This window comes from Aplysia californica, unplaced genomic scaffold (assembly GCF_000002075.1).
Source record: "Aplysia californica isolate F4 #8 unplaced genomic scaffold, AplCal3.0 scaffold02364, whole genome shotgun sequence".
NCBI lineage: Eukaryota > Metazoa > Mollusca > Gastropoda > Aplysiida > Aplysiidae > Aplysia > Aplysia californica.
The window spans coordinates 189-1327 of NW_004799634.1; the positions used below are offsets into that span (position 1 = coordinate 189).

The following is a 1139-nucleotide window of genomic DNA, read 5'->3' on the forward strand; positions in this document are numbered from 1 at the left end:
ACGCCGAAGGATGAGTGTCATGTGAGTGCCAAGGGGTGGATGTCAACAGAGAAGTCCTTACAGGGAATCACGCTTACTCTGCTCACCTCTCTAGTTTCAACAGCACAAGGTCTGCTTCGACAATCAAGGCACCCCGGAAATAGCAGTTCACAAGAGTGTGACAAACATACACAAGAAGTAGAGGGAAAAGGACGATAGTAAGGATTAGGAAACAAAAAGCAGCAGTTCCCTGATGTAGTTCAGGCACAGTTATGAGCATGACATTGGTGAATCAGCCCATTTACAATTATAATGGAATAACCTAACGACACGTCAGTCAGTAGCACCGCCCTGGGGGGGAGGGGGGGGTTCACCACCACCACCACCATCATCATCATCATCATCATCACCATCATCATCATCATCATCATCATCATCATCATCATCATAAACAACAACAACAACAACAATAACAACAACAACAACGACAACAACAACAACAACAACAACAACAACAATAGTAACAACATCACCAACCACAATAATACCGTCACCATCAACAAATTTTTTTTTTAAAGCTAACAAATTTCTTTCCACTTTTTTAAAGCATTAGTTCTAAATTTCTCCAAAATGCCTTCATTTTCCCAGATTTTACAACAAAAGAATTCAGCAGATTCGCTCTCGAAATGTCACCAAAACTCTTCGGCGCCTCTCTCACCCCAACAGCATATTCAGTCTTATACAGACTTTTGCCGACGATTACAGACCCTTGAGGAAAATCTCGGCTCGTACGTATTTTCATAAGCATCTTTGTTTTGTTTGTTTCGGTAAGTGTTTTATGGCGCTCGCAACTGCAAAAGGTCATAATATGAGCACGCGGGACCCATTATGCCTTTTTCAGTTTAGTAGTAATTAAGTTTGAATTTTGAACGGGTGACGGGCAAATCCTACTCTTATCGAGTTTAGGACTACCAGGGGATCTTTAACGTGGGCAACTTGAACACGTCCTTACCTGAAAAAGCTAGGTGTTAGATCCTATATAACCCAAGATTAGGGGTGTGGCTGAAAGCTAGCAGTATGAAAGAGCCGAGGGGTAGCTGTAAAAAGGCTGCAGAAAGAGTCAGGAGCCCAGAGGAGAGTGCGAGATAAGGGGGGGGAGG

The 1139-nt window shown here is 43.0% G+C and overlaps 1 protein-coding gene across 1 annotated transcript in view; it reads left to right on the forward strand.

Annotated features, from left to right (window-relative positions):
• Nucleotides 1-627: 627 nt before the first annotated feature.
• Nucleotides 628-1139, forward strand: part of LOC106014101 (prolyl 4-hydroxylase subunit alpha-3) — a gene marked incomplete at both ends in the record, with an annotated part of 1254 nt that continues 742 nt past the window's right edge. Inside the window, 1 exon segment of the mRNA XM_013091149.1 lies at nt 628-767. Within this exon segment, the coding sequence (XP_012946603.1) occupies nt 628-767 (140 nt within the window).